The sequence below is a fragment of the Chenopodium album genome, chromosome 26 (assembly GCF_948465745.1).
Source record: "Chenopodium album chromosome 26, dcCheAlbu1.1, whole genome shotgun sequence".
Taxonomy (NCBI): domain Eukaryota; kingdom Viridiplantae; phylum Streptophyta; class Magnoliopsida; order Caryophyllales; family Amaranthaceae; genus Chenopodium; species Chenopodium album.
The window spans coordinates 7,709,494-7,727,702 of record NC_137859.1 but is presented as its reverse complement, the minus strand read 5'-3'; the positions used below and the strand labels follow the sequence as shown (position 1 = coordinate 7,727,702).

Genomic DNA, 18,209 nt, shown 5'->3' with positions numbered 1-18,209 from the left:
AGGTAATGGAGTATCAACTGGTTTACATGATCCCAAACCTGTTTCAGCAAGGATGTCAAGTGTATATTTGCGTTGAGACAAAAACATTCCTTCTGAAGATCGTGCACATTCAATACCCAAAAAATATTTAAGAGGACCCAAGTCTTTGAGCTTGAAGCAATCATCAAGATATTGCTTAAAGGATGTGCATAAAGCTGAATTGTTGCCTGCTACTAAAATGTCATCAACGTAAACCAAAACAGTGAGAATATCATTCCCCTTTCGAATAGTAAACAGAGTGTTATCAACATGAGATTGTTGAAAACCATAGAGACGTAAAGCGGAAGTCAATTTTGCAAACCAATTTCGAGGTGATTGGCGAAGACCATACAAAGACTTTCGGAGACGACATACTTTGGTTGGAGATGTCGTAGTGAACCCGGGAGGTAATTTCATGTAAACCTCCTCTTTAAGATCACCGTGCAAGAAGGCGTTGTTTACATCAAGTTGATGCACTTCCCATTTCTTAGCAACTGCCACCGCAAGAAAAGTACGCACACTTACCATTTTTGCTACAGGTGCATACGTGTCATTAAAATCCTCCCCTTCCTTTTGATGATTACCGAGCACTACAAGTCGAGCTTTGTCTCTCTCCAATGTGCCATCTGGCTTGAACTTACTTTTATATACCCATTTACAACCAATAGGTTTCTTTCCCGGAGGCAAATCAGTGACTTCCCATGTACTATTTCTTTCTAAAGCATCAACTTCATCTTGCATGGCTTTACGCCATCTAGACTCACGGGCTGCCTCTTTATAAGAAGTAGGCTCAACATTAGCAGTAACAGCAGCCAGAAAATTTCGATGATTAGTAGAAAATTTTGTATACTGAACATAATTGGCAATAGGAAATTGCATACCTGAGGATGTTGAAGGAGTAGGTGTTGTGGCAGTAGAAATGGGGGGTGAAGACTGAACTGAGTGACATATATAATCAGCCATCCAAGAAGGTGGACGTCGCACGCGAGGAGGCAGATCAACAATGGGGCCTTCATTAGTTGGAGTATTCTGTTCCAGAACAGGGGTGGCCATGGAAGTTGTTGAATGTTGAGGTGTGCAGGTGCTAGGTTCAGATTGGGGTGATTGTGTATGTGGCATTTGAGTGGATTGAATTGGTGGGTTATTGTTGGTATTAGTACTCCCCCTGTCCACATGATTAAGATCAAAATCCCAATTCAATGACAAATCATCACTAGTAGCAGTTAGTGGGGTTATATGAGCTTGGGAAAAAGGAAAAATATTCTCCAAAAAACGGACATCTCTAGAAATGAACATTTCTTTAGTCTCTAAATCATAGACTTTCCACCCCTTTTTCCCAAATGGATAACCCAAAAATACACATTTCCGACTCCGAGAGGCAAATTTGTCCTTATGACGTTGCTTATTATGAACATAGCAAAGACACCCAAAAACTTTTAATAAGTCAAAATGAGGAGACGATCCAAAGAGTAACTCGTATGGTGTCTTACCTTCTAAAAGTTTTGTAGGGGTTCTATTAATAAGATGGACTGCAGCCTGCACACATTCACCCCAAAACTCAATCGGTAAAGATGCTTGGAACCGAAGAGCTCGTGCTACCTCTAAAATGTGGCGGTGCTTTCTCTCAACGCGACCATTCTGTTGAGGAGTTCCTACACATGAGGTCTGAAATAGCATGCCCTGCTCATCAAAAAAAGGTATTAAAGGCAAAAATTCTGTTCCATTATCAGAGCGTACCATTTTTACCACTTTCCCAAATTGTGTTTTCACCATAGCAAAGAAGCTACGAAAACAATTAGGAACTTCAGTTTTGTCATTCAATAAATACACCCAAACTGCACGAGAATTATCATCGACAATAGTAAGAAAATAATGGGAGCCTGAAAAACAAGATTTTGTATATGGACCCCAAAGATCGCAATGAATCAAACCAAAAAGTTCCTGATTTCGATTATCACTAATAGGAAAAATAGTACGAGTTTGTTTTGCTCGATAACAAATTTCACAAGAATCCAAAATTTTCTTGATTTTGCTATTCCTACTTGAACTAGAAATAAGAGACATAATTTGACTAGATGGATGTCCAAGTCTTTGATGGAGTAGCAACGTAGTATCAGCAGTAGTAGCATGACCATGAGCCTTTTCTGCCACTGTCTTGAAATAATATACCCCATTTCTAAGCTCACCCATTCCAATCAACATCCTCGTATTGCAATCCTGAATCACACACAATTTGTCAGTAAATGTCACAATACAAGAAGATTCAAGTATTAATTTTCCCACAGAAATAAGGTTGCATTTGATATTTGGAACATATAAGACATTATTGAGCACTAATCCAGTACTCAAACGAACACTCCCTTGCTTTATTGCACTAGTCTGCATGCCATTTGGTAAGCTAACAGGTTGATGATCAGGTAGCTTAATACAATCAAATAAAAAAATCCAATGTCCCTGTCATGTGGTGGGATGCCCCACTGTCTAGTAACCAAATGCCATCATCAAAAGCTTTCTTACCATTCATAGTTGTTGCAGAGGGTGAATCAATCAAATGGAGTAGACGTTGTACTTGGTCTGGAGTGAAACTTGAACCTAGAGATGAAGAGAGGGGTGCCACATTGGAAGATGATGCTGCATTGGCTGTTGGCATGGTGTTACCATTGTTGTTTCTTGGCTGCCCTCGACCTCCCCCTGTGCCACGGCCACCCCCTCCCCCTCGGCCACGGCCACGGCCACGACCACTTGTTGGGTAACCAAGACGCTCATAGCAATGGTCGTAATCATGACCGATTTTATCACAATAGGTACAAGTAAGAGGAGCAATAGGTGGTTGTGACAGAGGTGCAAATCTTGGTGGAGTAGTAGCCACAATAGGTGTTGTAGATTGCACAGCAAAGCTTAGAATATCATTCTTATCATCCCGTCCTCGGATAATATTCTTATGTCTCTCCTCTTGTGTAACCAAGGAAAAAGCACGATTGAGCACCGGAAAAGGATCCATCCCCAAAATCTGAGTACGAATGCTACGAAATTCATCATCATCTAAACCCATAAGAAAATCATGAGTTTTATCTCGCTCGGCCCGAAGTCGAATCTTAGCAGCAGCAGCACAATTGCACCCACATGTTATATCTTCAACACCATATAAAGCATCCCAAAGAGACTTAAATTTATTGTAGTAATTAACAACAGTCATGCCTTTTTGACGAAGAGTATGATACTCAATTTTCAATTGATGAATACGAGGGCCATTCATGATAGCATAACGTTCCTTGATATCATTCCACATATCAATTGCAATTTTATGACCAACTACACTAGGTTGGATAGAGATATCAATTGAATTAAATAGCCAGCCACATATAGTTGAGTTATTTGATCGCCAAGCCATAAATTCAGGGGATTGTTCATCGGTTGGTTTAGCAATTTCACCATTAATAAAACCTTGTTTATTCTTACCCTCTAAACCATTCATGACAGCCAAAGCCCACACATCATAATTATCTCCATTTAAAACATACTTGGTAATTGACATACCTGTACCTTCAGAAGGATGGAGATAGAAAATTGATGATGGGTCATGAATGAGCATTGGAGTCTTCAAATTTGTCTCGCCTCCGACCATGATGATGCACCACTTGGTTGAAGCCAAGAAAAGAAAATAAACAAATTGGATAGGTCAATTGAGAAAATAAAAATATTGAGGGAAAAAAAAATTGGATCTCAAACCCTAGAGCTGTGATACCATGATAAAATTGGGAATGAATTGTAAAATTCCTCTAACCTTTGATATTTCAGATAGAAGTATTTATACAGCCTATTAAGTGGAGAGCCAACTAAGCACATTAATTACATAAATAAACTAGCTGTACACAATTAGTAAGATACTAGTCTCTTGAACTTCCAATAAACATCCTTCAATTCCCATAGAACTCTGTTCAATTCCCATAGAACTTTCTTCAATATCCAATCTACCGGACCAAATCCTTTTCCAACAGCAGGAACCAAATAGTCCATGACGAGGTTTTTGTGCATGAGCAGCATTAACAAAGAGCACAGAACTAAAGTAATGACGGCAATCCAGGGTTTGGTGTGGATGGTTGTAACATACACTCCCATCATGAAAGCGAACAGAGTAGCGTATAATGATAATAGTAGTAATAACAGGCTGAAATCCATTAACACTACTGACTTGCTTTTATCTGTTGTAGCGATGACCCAAAGCAAGCAAAATAAGACCATCGTTGACAAGCACATTGCCAATATGTTCGAGATCATAAAGGCTTGAAATGCTGCCTCTCTTATCAGAGCTGGAAACCCTTTGTTACCTTCGATATTTCCACCAGGAACGGTGAATGCTGCTGTGAACGTTATTGTCGTTATGAGAGCTGCTACAACACCCATTGTGTTTGCGTATTCTTGAATCTGTGATGTAGGAACATCCCAAACACTTCGAATACCCACCACTAATAAATGGTTTTTCAGCAATTCTTGAAGCTGTGTACCAAAAGGTATATATGTATGTTTTAGTTAAGGTCGAGGATGAAGAATGGTGAAATTATTAACATTTTAGAATAGACAGAGTGCACCATTACTTATTGTGCACCTGACCATATATTGTAAAAAATTCACCTTTTAGATTCAATTACAAACTATCTTCCCAAATTAATTTAATTTTCTCCTTTATATATATTATGACCCGAAAAGCTCGAAATCAAAAGCTAACTAGGTTAGATCTGTGCCATGCACGGTGATATTTAGTTATATATATATATATATAGTTATAGAGTATTGATTGAGAAGTATTACTCTACTCCGTATAATCATAAATTAGTCGGGAAATAATAAAAGTATGAAATATGTTGATTTAATTTGATACTTGCAATTTTAATAGTAGCTTCCACTACACAATTAATAAAATAAAAGTAGGCAAAAAATCTGAGCAATTTTTTTCGAAAATTTACTCGAAATTAAAAGGAAATTATTATACATTCGAAAAATGATCAAAACATTTGAAAGGTAGGTAATATCATTCAAAAAGTGATTATATAATTCAAAAGGTGTGATAACTATATTATATTACTAGGTTAAACCCCGTGCCATGCACGGTTATTAATAAAAGATTTGAATTAATTTAAATCTTTTATTTATGTATAAAATTTGTTTTTATTGGATTTTTTGACTTTTACCAAAAAAAAAAAAAATTCAAAAAATTATTTTATATCATCAAAAATTCTAAAACTTTTATTTTACTACCAAATAAAAAATAAAAAATTATTTTTTACCACCGACCGGTCGTCAAACACCTAACGGAATTTTTATAATTCTGCGATTTTCGTGTCCAACACATGATCTTTAGGGGTTTTGGGGGCATTTTGGTTATATAGAACCAATTTAAGATCAAAATTGACAAAAAATGATCGCAAATGCCTCGTTTTGCGTGTTGAAAAATATCTCAATTTGCTTGAAACACACAAACGAGACATTTTCGATCATTTTTTTGGTTAATTTTGACCTCAAATTGGACCCAAAGAACAAAATGCCCTCCTAAATATACGAAGAACGTGTTTTGTGCACCAAAATTCGAAGAAATTTTTTTAAAACCGTTAGATTTAACGGTTTTTCTTGATGTTAGGTGGTAAAAATATGATTTTTTTTTTTTTTTTTTTTGTGGTAAAAGTCAAAAATTCATTTTTTTTAAAAAAAAATTAAAAAAAATATAAGGTAATATTAACACATCAGAAATTGACACGTGTCATTATTGGTGTGTCTTTTAGTGTATAGAGTATGATTGATTGATAAATAAGGTAATATTAGTGCATCGACATACGTAGTATGTATAATGTTTGACTGTAACTATTTTGGGGACAGAAGGAGTGTGAGTGTCAAATTATTGAGTCTACAATACATTCGTGTAGATTGAATACATAACAAAATTAATTAATGGTTTAGAACTTACCTCGTTAGGAAACTCTTGTGAGGATCTTATTAAATCGCTAGGAGTTATACCAGCAACATTCTTGCTTTCTAAAAGCTTCCTCATTTCTTCCGTGTCTGCATCTCGAAGAAAGTTAATTGCATGCTCAAAGTGTCTACCTTCAATTGCCAGATGCAATGGCGTTTGTCCGTTGTAGTCTTTAAATATAAGACCACGTCTTAACTCTAAATGGTTTTTGAGAAGGTACTCAGTATTGTATGGTAAAGTTTTCAGTAATAGGTGCCACATTGTCTGTCCGTATTTTTCATCTCCCACATATGCAGTTGATTGGTCATACATGTACAATTTTGAAATTAAAATCACTTTACCATGCTGAGCTGCCCTTAATATTGGTGTTTGACCAAATTTGTCATATGTATAGACCACTTCCTCATTTGCTACCACCAATCCTTCTATGACGCTTACCATCTCTTCTTCTGCAAGCGTGTTTGTTCAGAGAGCAACAAATAATATCAAACTTATTATATACTCCGTACTTTTTACATTTCAACTTATCATTGGAGATATTTAATTCAAATTTTTGTTCAATTCAAACCAAAATTAATCAGACTGGATAATCAATATTCAGATCAAAATAGAAAAATTGCAAATGATATTAGATAATAACAAGAAAAAAAAAAAATCAAATCAGACTAGATCAGATAGATTCAAACGAAACCAGACCAAAAACATTCAGACCAACCCTAACCAGATATTACAATTATTTAGACCAGATTGCCTTATTTCATTTGAAGAGAACATGTCCTAATAAAAATGTCAGTGACTGAAATAATTATAATGTACAAAAAAATCGTAAAATACAGACTAGATCAGATAGATTCAGACGAAACCAGACCAAAAACATTCAAACCAAACCTAACCAGATAATCAGATATTACAATTATGTAGACCAGATTACCTTATTTCACTTGAAGAGAACATGTCCCAATAAAAATAACAGTGACTGAAATAATTATAATGTACAAAAAAAATTGTAAAATAAAGAATGATGCATGTAACAAAATATTAAAATTATTGAGGAGATATATAGTTTCAATTCACACTCAAAGTTTTTGTGAAATATAACAATTGAGAACAACTTAATAATTGAAGGGAGTATTGATAGTTTCAAAATATGACAACAAAAAAAAAGAAAAAGAAAAAGAGGTGGTACATTTGACCCATTTAATTAACTTATTTATTTACCAAGAATGGCCTAATCAAAAAGATTATTTATTAATTTATAAAACTTACTACTCCATGATTATAAATGGAATACTTACTTCGTCCCTAAATTACGTTCATACTCCTCTTTATTATGTGAGGAATAAATGCTAGAAGTGGAAATGTAATTTAGAGATGAAGGGAGTAATAAATAACGTAGTAAAAATTAACATATCTTGTGTGTTATATAGGCTAGCTGGGATAAAAATTAAAAAAAATACTTCGTAAATATTAAGACATGTACCAAAATTGAGCATGTGACTTCATAATTATAAATGAAAGTCTTAACCACAAAGTCATGCAATAATTGATGTATACAAAAGTGAAACATTAATAAGTGAAATTACAAAAAACAAAAGTTAAGAATTATCCCCTATCCTCTTTACTTTAAAAAAAAAAAAAAAAAATTTCATTAAATTAATATAATTTAGTACTCCGTAGAAATAAGTTTAGTACATTTAAAATTATTATAATGGAGTAAACTTACTTTCAATTCAACAAATTATTAACTTAAATTAAAAAATTTATAATAGGGAATCAGATCAATAAAAATAATTTAGTAAATAATACAAAGTGTAAGGTGAAGAGAATATGACAAAGAATTTACTACATCCATCAAAAGTTATGTGCAACTTTGGGGTATTAATTGTAAGATAGGAGGGTTGCTATATCCCCAGGCCATCCTCATCCCATTCAATCTCCATCTTTCCCCTTAAACAAACACTAATTTTTCTAGCCTTTTTATCATAATACTTCCCTTTTTATTTCACTTAGTCCCTATTCACTTTACCTTTTATTTATAAAAAAAAAAAATGCTCAGTAAAAATAATTTCAATTCAATAAATATAGTTTCAATTCAGTTTAAATCTGTAAGTTTACAAAAGAAATATACTTCCTCCACCCCTAATTCCCATTTGGACTTGCGCATTTGTCAATGCAACACTTTAACCATAAATATCGTTAGTTGCTTACTATTAAAAAATATAACAATTGGATATTGATAATCTATTTTACCGATACGAATCAAATAAGACCCAACATGACTATGTTATATCTTATATAGTAAGAGTAATTTAGAAGATTATCTTATATTATAAATAATGTTAAGATTCCAAATGGAAACTGTAAAAAGGGAGTAGTAGAAAAGAAATCTGTAAAAATATTTTCATTTTAACAAAAATAATTTTAATTTAGCAAAAATAATTTTAATTCAACAAAAATAAAGTGAAGTGAACCGGACATTTGTTAAGTAGTAGCTAATTCTAATGAGGTCAGAAATTTGATAAGATCGAGCTAATATGAATTATAAGTTTATGATGAGTTCAGTTATTGACATTCAGCCGCAGTGACTTACCCCTGGGATGTTCAACTAAGAGATGAAGAGGAGTTTCATTGAGATTGTTCATCAATTTAGCAGTGATTTCAATATCCAACTCTATAAGTCTTTCCACCACTTCCTTGCCATGATTTACTCTGAGTGCTTCATGAATGGGCGTATTGCCTACTGCGTTTTGCACCAACCATGGCAGGTCATAATGATCTCCTTTCACACTAGCCTCTTCTTGAGCTCTATTAGAATACGAACAAAATAGATGTAATAAATCCTGCACAAAGGATGAATCTGACAATGGCATCACTTTATCATAGTAGCACTCGGAATCAAGACGAATCATAGTGTCAGGGGAATTTTGCATAAGGATATGAAGTGGCGTGTCTCCATTATGGTCTACTTGGCAAATTAATTCTGGAAAGCATTCAAGAACTTGTTGGATGAAATCAACAAAATCAGTATGTGATATAGCAGTTCTGCTGTTCATCTGCATTAATTTATGAAGGACATTCCTCCTCTTGGAATCTCGCGGGAATAGAAAAATCATTCCAAATTGATGTAATCTTTCTTTTAAAAAGGTTACATCCGCCCTTTCTGTAGCTTCACATACCTCCATTGTCATAGGTTTTTTCTCCATGATCACCTACATCATTACATTGAATACACGTCATCAATATATAAAATATAATTCGTGTAATGCATGTTATGCAATTTTCGTAGCCTTTAATATTTTTTTATTATTTTTATTTTTTTTTTTTATAAAAATACAATACAATTGATTATGTGTCCATAAAAAGTTTATATTTTGAATTCAAACATTAGCAAACAGTGGCAGATTCAGGATTTTTGAGATGGCGAGTCACCATCAATTATTGTTCACTTGTGAAACTACAATATTTTTTCCCAAATTTTGTTCATAATTAATTTCAATCCAAAAATCATATAAAAACAAATTATATTTCATCAAATTGATTTCAATTCAAAAAAAGACACAAAATCCATACTACGAATACTACAAAACCAAAGTACTTAAAAAATTCAATCTTATAAGTCGAAAATACTACAATTTATTTTTTATTTTTCGCTCAATTTATTTTTTCGCTCTAAAAATAACCACCTAGTTGGGTCCTAATTTATTTTTTTGCTCAAAAAATGTGTTAGGGGACATGAAAATCGAGTGAGACCTGAGAAAAGGGAGGGAAAAGAAGAGGGAAGATAAAAGGTGGGGCCCACATGACGTCATAAGGTAGTTAATGAAGAGGCAAGTAGGTGAGAATTTTTGATGTTTCATAAAAGAGTAGGTGGTAATTTTCAAAAAAAAAATAATAGCAGGTGTTAATTGCTAAATGGAAAGAATATTAGGTGGTAATTGTCAAAATTTTCAATTTTTTAAGGTGAAGTGAACAAGGCATTACACTACTTTTTTTTATTACTATTATTATTACTCTCGCTTCCTACTAACAATACTTTATATTATATAAAAAAAAATCCTCTTTTGAGTCCCACCTTAATTTTTTTTTTAATTTTGTGAACACCCTAGTGTTACGATTAATACGAAACGGAGAAAGTAAATTATATAAATAAATATGTAATTGTCAAAATGTTCATCATGGGCAGCAGGAATTGGCATCACAAGGGTAAACACCTTATTTTAGTTCTATTTTTAGTATCAATAATGGTCGTTAAGAAAAAACTATCTTTACCATTCTCTTTTAGTCACAATTTGGAAGGGATTAGCAATATGCATGTAAGAATAGCAATAAATAAATGGGGTCTTATGTCTTAAGGAGAGACATAGAAACATTAGCCAAAGATAATAAAGCGAAATAAGCAACAAGAAGGGATTTTATTTTATTTTTTTTTAAAAAAATAACCACTTACTAGTCTTCTCGTTTTAGTAATAACCATCAATAATTTTTTGTCCCTTGAATTCTACCACATATTATTTTCAAAAACATTAATTTTCTCACTAGATTGCCCAAAGCCTCCTATATAACATCATTGTAGGCCCATTGACAAATTTACTTAATTTTTTCGTTTATCTACCCTATGGTGTTTGATTTCTTTATTGAAAATCCAATTTATGAAATTTGGGATGGTGTAAGGGTTTTAAATGAAATTGGGAATTTGTTATTTAGTGATTAATTTACAAGATAAGGACTAATTTGCATCAATTTCATGTATTATGTCTTTAATTAGTACCACTATTGATATCATTGTTCAAAAGTAGTGCTTAATTGTTGTTATGAAAAGTAAGCTACGGTTCATATGTATTTAGGGGTTTTGTTAAAGTCAATCATTTTTCTAAATTATGATATTAATCATAAATTAAGCATACATATTAGTTCAATATGCATTTAATCAATGTAAATAATGCTTATCTAGAAAATTATATCAATTTGAAAAACTTTCGCAAATTTGAGATAAACCCTTTAAGAAGAACAACAAATTATATTGATACATGTTTAATGATTTTATTATCTTTGTGCAAGTTTGGACTATTTTGAATCAACAACCAAATGTTTTTCACTAACCCAATTTTAATGTTTGTTGAAAAAAAATGCAATGGAACATGATCATAATCGATGTAGAAAACAAACAATGAAGTTATACTTGGGAGATTGGGCAATCTGGTGGGAAAATTTTAATATTTTAACAAATAATAAGTGGTAATAAAATTCAAATAAAATATATTAGTTGTTGTTACTAAAACAAGAAAATAATCCAAAAAAAAAAAATGACAAACAATTATTGCTAAATGCTTATAATGTAAAACACAGATAAAAATGACATGAAAACTAACGATCACATTAAAAAAAAATGATAGTTCAATACCTACCTCCAATTGTTCTTGAATCAAAGCTCCAGCGGGGATTCCATCATTGTTTTCAATGCTTTGTTCCGCTGAGAAGTATAACAGAGCTCGCACCAAGTTATGGTTCAAATTCATTGTAGCCAAATGTAATGGCGTGTTTCCTTGTTCGTCTTGATGATTTATTAGGCCAAATATTTCTGGAACACCAAGCAAGTCTTTGGCTTCTTTGTAGCTCGGTATAGTTTTCAAATGGTGCAAGATGGTCTTGCTTGAATTATCACGCACCTCCACTGATTTCGGACACTGATTAATTATGACTCTAATGATTTGTAGACTGTAAGTTGAGGTGATTGTTGCTGCCATATGTAGAGGAGTCATTCCTTTTGCATCTTGCCAACATGCTACACAACTCTGTTTCTCCATCATTAATTTTATCATGCCAAAGTATGTTGAACCTAGAGCTTTTCTCTTGTTGATTGGTAAATCTAATGATTCAACAACATTAAATTATACAGATCAGATAATAATCTACATATTCTAGATCATCTATTATAAATCTTAGATAATCCATCAAAAGAAGTTCATGGAATCTTTCTACAAATTGAAGCATACATAGTACTTGGTTGTTTGATTAACATGACACGAATTGCGCATTACCTTATGAAATAGCTAAGTACATTGAACTTCAAACTGAAAAGTTTATTAAGAGTTCGTTTGGCATCACTATGGTTTTGTGTTTTTTGGCTTTTTGTTTTTTAAAATCATATGATATATGTCACATAATGAATCAAAAATTAGTCACACTTATTAAAACCATGATAATTATGAAAACTGACAACAGAAAAGTGGAAACACCTACCTTTTTCTTGTTTCCTGTTTTTGGTTTTTTGTTTTCAAAAAAACTGGAAATTGAAAACAAAAAACAATGCCAAACAAGCCCAAATTTTTGGTTTTGTTTAATTACAAATGTAGAAAAGTAGCTAAGTCCTCCCTCCGTATCATATCATAATACACATAATTAATATAATGATAATCAAGAATAAGGTGATATAAGTTTACCAAGTGAATTTGTAATTGAGGGATGACTTTTCAATGACTATTGTAAAATTGTAGTTACCATAATAATTCCAAATCTAAAACCCTTCAATTTTAAGCACTCCTCAATTTTATTTCATCATGTTCTTCTATATTGAATCATTATCTCTATATTTTTTTGAAAATTTTGACAATTACCATCTTCTATTAGGAAAAATTGCCCGCAATAATCCCACCTTTGGCCCGTCCGCTGAAAATAATCCCACATTTCGATTATTTTTTAATAATCCCACCTTTACCCCCCGATCTTTTTTAATGGTCCCAATCGGTCACTTAACTTGCTGCAGCAAGTTACTTGACAAGTGTTGGCACCTGATTAGTCTAAATAATAAAATAATTTTTTTTTTTAAAAAAAAAGTTAAAAAAAAACAATTAATTAAAATTAAAGCCACCACCAGCCAAAACCACCTCCCAACCACCGATCCCGGAGCAGCGACCTCCCTAACAACCAACCCCGACCACGGCACGACAACCTCCCTAACGACCAACCCCGACCACCTCCTTCCCTGACCACCTAATCCGCTCCTTCCCTGACCACCCAACACACCTAAACCACCTCCTTCCCCGACCACCCAACCCACCTATACCAGTAAACCACCTCCTTCCCCGACCACCCAAAATGACACCCTATCTCCAGATCCACCGTCGAAATCGGCAAACCCCAAACCTCCCATCACCTATTCCGGCCTCGCAACCACCCCCATCCCCCATTAAAAAACACAAACTCCCATTAAATCCTTGCCCCGATTCCCGAATTCCAGCCAACCCAGTCCGTCGGGTTTGGTTTGGTGGGTCTTGTGGTCTTGAATTATTGGGGGTCGATCTGTGGTTGGGTTGGCTGGGTGGGGTCGTCAGCGCGGCGGCTTCTAGGTGGCGGTGGTTTCAGGCATGGGTGGGATGGTGGTTATATATAGCCTTTGAGTTTGGGTGGTGGTGGGAACGGTGGTGGCTGAATTGGGGTGACTGGTGGTTTTTGTTTTTGTTTTTTTTTTTTTTTTTTTTTTTTTTTTTTTTTTTTTACTTTTAATTTTTGGCCAATCAAGTCACTTCAAAAAAAAAAAAAACCCTACTAAATCGGTTCCAGGTAAAATGGGACCATTAAAAAAGATCGGGGGGTAAAGGTGGGATTATTAAAAAATAATCGAAAGGTGGGATTATTTTCAGCGGACGGGCAAAAGGTGGGATTATTCCGGGCAATTTTTTCCCTTCTATTATGTCCATTTTAGCAATTACCACCTTCTATATTTTTTTTATTTTTTTATTTTTTTTTTGAAAATTACCACCTTCTCTTTAAATTACCACCTTCTCTTTTCAAAAAATCAAAAGTTACCACCTTCTTGCCTCCCAACTACTGCATGTCGTCATCTTGGGCCCACCATAAATTCTTAAATAGACCTGGTTCACACTAATTTATTGTGGACCACTAACATTAGAGAAACTATGGTTGTTTATTAATAAAAAAAAGGTCACTATAATAAAAATAAGGTCACTATGTTGAAATAAAAGTCATTTTAATAATATATACGCTATAAAAGGTTAATTTTTCAATGAAATATTTTATATAGTGGTCAATATAAATAATAAAGATCACCATGTTAAATTTAGGGTCATACGCCGTACTTCAACTTCACAATAATATTAAGGTTATACTAGTTTTAATAAAGGTTACTATGCTAAAAATAAGGTTACTATGTTAAAAATAAGGGTCACTATGTTCAATATAATGTCAGTTGCGTGTGTATAAATCCGGGTCCACAATAATATTATTGTGGACCAGGTCCACGCAAGTCTTTCTGCCCACCCTTTACCTTCATTCCCTGCCTAATTCCCTTCCATTTCTCATTCCTATTTGGATTCTCATTTCCCCTTTCACTTGTAATGATGTCAAGTACGTGTAAGGTGATTGATATAATAATTTTACTTGTGATTAATTTAAGGGATGGCTTTTAAATGACTTGTGTAAAATTGTCTACCATAATAATTCCAAATCTAAAACCCTTTAATTTTAAGCTTGACAATAATATATATATATATATATATATATATATATATATATATATATATATATATATATATATATATATATATATATATATATATATATATATATATATATAAATAAATAAAACCTTAAAATGAATTTTAAAAAAATAATTTAAAGAGAGTAAAATTGATCACCAAAAAGTCAAAAAACGTATTTAATTTCATCGTCACAATGAAACTTTCGTACCAAATAATCAAGTTTATTTCATCTTCTGCTATATTAAATCATTAGCTCATACGAAGTATATTTTTTTTCCCAACAATCAAGTATCATCTATGGAGGTTGAGACAAATACAAATTGACAATCTATATTATTGATTTACCACGCTATGTAACATAAAACTAACTATAAACAGTTGTATTTTGAGAGAAATTGTTATATACACCCGATTGTACCGTGCACCCATGAGTATTTGTTTTCATTTTGATGATTGTTTTTATTTTATTATCAAATGAATAGCAAAAACTAACCTTAGGTTAGTTGGGTATATGCTACACCCGGATATATAACAAATTTTAGTATATTTGAAACTAATAATAAAGGTCACCAATTTGTGTAAGAAAAATAAAATAAATTTTTATGTTATAGTGTAAATTTGAGAATTGCACAAATCTGTAGGTGGGTTGATTATAGATATTTTATTAATCAATCTATTTGTATTGCAAAAGTTGTTTTTAAATCATTAATTAATTACGTTGTATTTTATATAAATAGTGTAGATTAAAAAATATAATGACTAGCAAGTCATTATATATATTCTCTAATTTAACTATTTGAAGTTACTTAGTTACTTACTAATGGTTATCCAAAAAAAAAAAAAAACTTACTAATGATTTGTCGGTACTGTTCGACTGCAAGATGAAGAGGCGTCTCCTTCATATTGTTGGTTACACGAACTAGGTCAGGAACTAGGTCAGGAAATCGTTCGAACAACAATGTTACAATGTCATGGCTGGAGTTGAGAAATGCAACATGTAACGGCGTGTTGCCATCTCTATTTGTGACCTCTGCCTGCTTAAGATCATATTCAAGGAGCAGCTTAAAACACTCGGTGTTGCCCGCCCCTGCTGCAAGATGAAGAGGGGTGTTTCCATCATTGTTCTTTACACCGTGAGCGAGGTCAGGATAGTGCTTCACCAATAATGTAGCTATCTCATTCTCGCCTTCGATAAACGCATAATGCAAGGGCGTGTTCCCTGCATTGTTCTGCATACTCAAGGCCATCCTCACCGGCGTCAACACCGTAGCCTCCTGTTGGTATTCAAAGAGCAAGTTGAAAAACTCGATGTATCCCTCCCTTACCGCTTCATGAAGAGGGGTTTCTCCGTAATAGTCCTGCTGCTTAATCAGCTCATCAGTTACTGCTCTTGGCAATAAGTCCTCGCTTTTTAAAACTTTTTCTGTGAATTTATATTGCTTATATTTGATTGCTAAGTGAAGGATATTTTCTTTAGAATCTTCAGTTTGACTCAGAAAATACTCTTCACTTCTCCCACTTTCTAATTCATTGTGTCGTTCTTCCTGGACGAAGCTTACCAAGTCGCCATTTTTGACGGCATTAACAAGCTTTTCATCCATTCCCTCCATGTCTCGCCAATTTCCCCTCTCTCTCTCCCTTTTTTTTTTTTTTTTTTTTTTTAAATAAAAATAAAAATGAACTAAATCAATTGCTGATAGAATGATGATCAGTTTTTTTTTTTTTTTAATAGAATTTGAGTTTTGAATTTTGGTTGACTAGCATTCTTAATTGGGTTCTCCTTATTATATAATTCGTATAATATACTTTGCTTTTTTTTTTTTTGAATTAATATACCTTACTTTACTACATACTAGTTGGATTTCTTAGCTTGCTCATATTCCTTACGTGATGAGTTAGATTTATTTCTGTTTTTTTTCTGGGTATTGTAATGAGTAAGATTTACTTTCAATTTTATGTAAACTTATGGTCATAAAATTTCTTAATTTCTTTTCGTTAAGCTTTTAACTTTGGCACAAAATGGAAGAAATTATGAGACGTGTCTATTTTAACCCTGCATTAACATTTTTTTTATTATTATTTTTTATTAGGGAAATTCTACATTATATAATTTTGCATTCTCTAGGCTGTGTCCCATCTTTTAAAATATTACACATTGTAACCCTCAGATATAATTAGTAACCATACGGTGACCTTGCTGTTATCTCACCGTTAACAAATTTCGTTATGTTGTTTTAATCATCGTTAGTAGAGTCCACTCTTCACTAATTAATATTTTTTTTATCGATTTAAGTGGTAAAAAATGTTTCGCTTAAAGTTTTGGGGCCGTTTTGGCCCTTAAGAGTCCAAATTGAGTTAAGTTTTTCCAAAAAAAAAAAAACGTAAATGTCTTGTTTTAATTTGCGTATTAAGAAATGTACGATTTGCATTTGAAACATCTTTTAATACGCAAAACGAGACATTTACGTTATTTTTTTGTCAAATATGATTTCAAGTTGGATCCTTAATGGATAAAATGGCTCCCAAAACCTATGACGAAATATTTTCTAACAAGAACAAAATAATTAGTGGAGATCGGGCCCCACTAACGGTGATTAATGACGTAACGAAACTTGTTAATGATGGGGTAACAATAAAGTCACCATATGGCTATTAATTAAACATGAGGGTTATAATGTGTAACTTTCAAAACGATAGGGCGTAATGGAAAAATTCCCTGTTTTTCATATTAAGAAACGAAATTTGTTTTTCATTGGGGCAATTTCGTGAATAAATCAATTTTTTTCATTATTGTGGGCTCTACAATTGAAGTTGAGTAAAGTTGTTGGGTTATTTACGAAAATACCATGTGAGAAACAAATAAAATTTGTTTCTCACTAAGAGAAAGTGGGGCATCCTCAGCATATTGTAAAAAACACAAAATTAGAGGATTATAACGTAGAATTTTTCCTTTTCTTTTTTATTTGTGACTCCACAAACATATACAAATCCCTATTATCTGTGATATCTACATTACTACATAGCTGGTATTCACTAACCAATTCATATTTTAATCGATATAATTATTATATTGTGAATGTCAACAAGTTTTTATTTTTATTATTTTATTTTTTATTGAAAACAAATCAATTGGCTTTTTTTTTTTTTTTTTTTTTTTTGAAAGAAATTAGCTAATTTAGTTATATTAATTTTAAATCTTGGAGGATTATACTTGAGATCTAAAATCAAAATATATTTAAACAATTTTCCCTTCATGTCTGTTCACAGTCTTCACACACAATAAAAAATAATTCCTCCAACAGCCTAATATAGCAACAATTATCATTTTACCAAGTTTTGTAAGTATTTCATTATTACTTTATTTGCACATGCATGCTTTCTCTTTATATCTTTCTCCTTATCATGTTAATCTCTGTACTCATCTTAAAGTATGTGTCTTCTCCTTTATTTCTATATTAGGGGAACAAAAGAATTAAATTGATCATATATTGTATATTTACCTATCAATCAAAATTTTATTTTAGCTAAACAAAATGTGATTTTATCATAGGTAAATGAATATTGTAATTGGAATCATCCATCTTCCATCATCCCTCATTCATTTTTGCTTAACTTTCCTCTCAATGTATTTTATAATCTTACTATAACCATTCCTTTATTATTCTAATTTTTCATTACTTAATTGGAATGAATTAGTGTACATAACGTAGTAATTCTGTAAATAGGGA

The 18,209-nt window shown here is 32.6% G+C and overlaps 1 protein-coding gene across 1 annotated transcript; it reads right to left on the bottom strand.

Annotated features, from left to right (window-relative positions):
• Positions 1–1,941: 1,941 nt before the first annotated feature.
• On the bottom strand, positions 1,942–16,441 carry LOC145617425 (uncharacterized). The gene is made up of 6 exons (XM_081672126.1): positions 15,332–16,441; positions 11,389–11,849; positions 8,574–9,192; positions 5,978–6,432; positions 3,562–4,515; positions 1,942–2,235 (listed from the first exon to the last, which is right to left on the bottom strand). Exons 1-5 carry the CDS (start codon positions 16,089–16,091, stop codon positions 3,895–3,897), a joined length of 2,916 nt encoding a protein of 971 aa, XP_081528252.1. The 5' UTR covers positions 16,092–16,441; the 3' UTR covers positions 1,942–2,235; positions 3,562–3,894.
• Between the last annotated feature and the right edge of the window lie 1,768 nt (positions 16,442–18,209).